Below are 611 nucleotides of genomic sequence, written 5' to 3'. Positions count from 1 at the left end.
TTGGGACCAGCTGAAGCAGCTGTGATTTGCACTGCCAGCTCTGTGCCCAGGTGACCTGACATTCTCAGGGCTCTTTCCCAAGCCAGCCACTAGCTGTCAGCAGCAGCTTGCAGCCACGGAGGCATTGGGACCAAAGAATTTGCCCCAGAAACCCGTCCCGGCAAGATTGCTTTCACAGCCAGCTCTGCTGGGGGCGGCTGATGCGGATGTTTGCCCACGATAACCATCGGGTTTACAAGTGTTTGCACGTATGCTCACCCGGTGGAAGTTTTTCAGTTTGGGAGGAGGGCTGTCACGGAGTCTCTTCATCGCCTGGACGGGAGAATCACTAAAATAGGGGGGTTCTCCATCCACCATCTCTATCACCATGATGCCCATCGACCAGATGTCCACCTGCAGGAGCCAACGTCACACCAGGGCACACAGGTTAGAGCAACAGGTCCTGGCTTCGTGGCACTCACAAGAGACTGCAACCCTCCACCCGTGACAAACGCTACTGAGAGGGTCAGACACAAACTCGTGTGATGCTCTCGGGCTCCTTCCCACAGTTGGACCATGACAGCTTCCCACCCAGGACCGAGCCACGCTGGTGTCGCAACACATAAAGCTCT

The 611-nt window shown here is 56.3% G+C and overlaps 1 protein-coding gene across 2 annotated transcripts in view; it reads right to left on the bottom strand.

Moving 5' to 3' along the window:
- Nucleotides 1-611, bottom strand: part of PAK6 (p21 protein (Cdc42/Rac)-activated kinase 6) — a 16,289-nt gene that overhangs the window by 1,744 nt on the left and 13,934 nt on the right. Inside the window, exon 7 of one of the 2 annotated variants that reach the window (XM_009868736.1) lies at nt 259-393. The exons of the other annotated variant lie outside the window; for it this stretch is intronic. Within the exon in view, the coding sequence (XP_009867038.1) occupies nt 259-393 (135 nt within the window). The remainder of the gene's footprint in view (nt 1-258; nt 394-611) is intronic. 2 annotated transcript variants of the gene reach the window in all.

The sequence above is a fragment of the Apaloderma vittatum genome, unplaced genomic scaffold (genome assembly GCF_000703405.1).
Source record: "Apaloderma vittatum isolate BGI_N311 unplaced genomic scaffold, ASM70340v1 scaffold9824, whole genome shotgun sequence".
In the NCBI taxonomy this organism is placed as follows: Eukaryota; Metazoa; Chordata; class Aves; order Trogoniformes; family Trogonidae; genus Apaloderma; species Apaloderma vittatum.
This window is presented reverse-complemented; position numbering and strand designations above follow the sequence as displayed.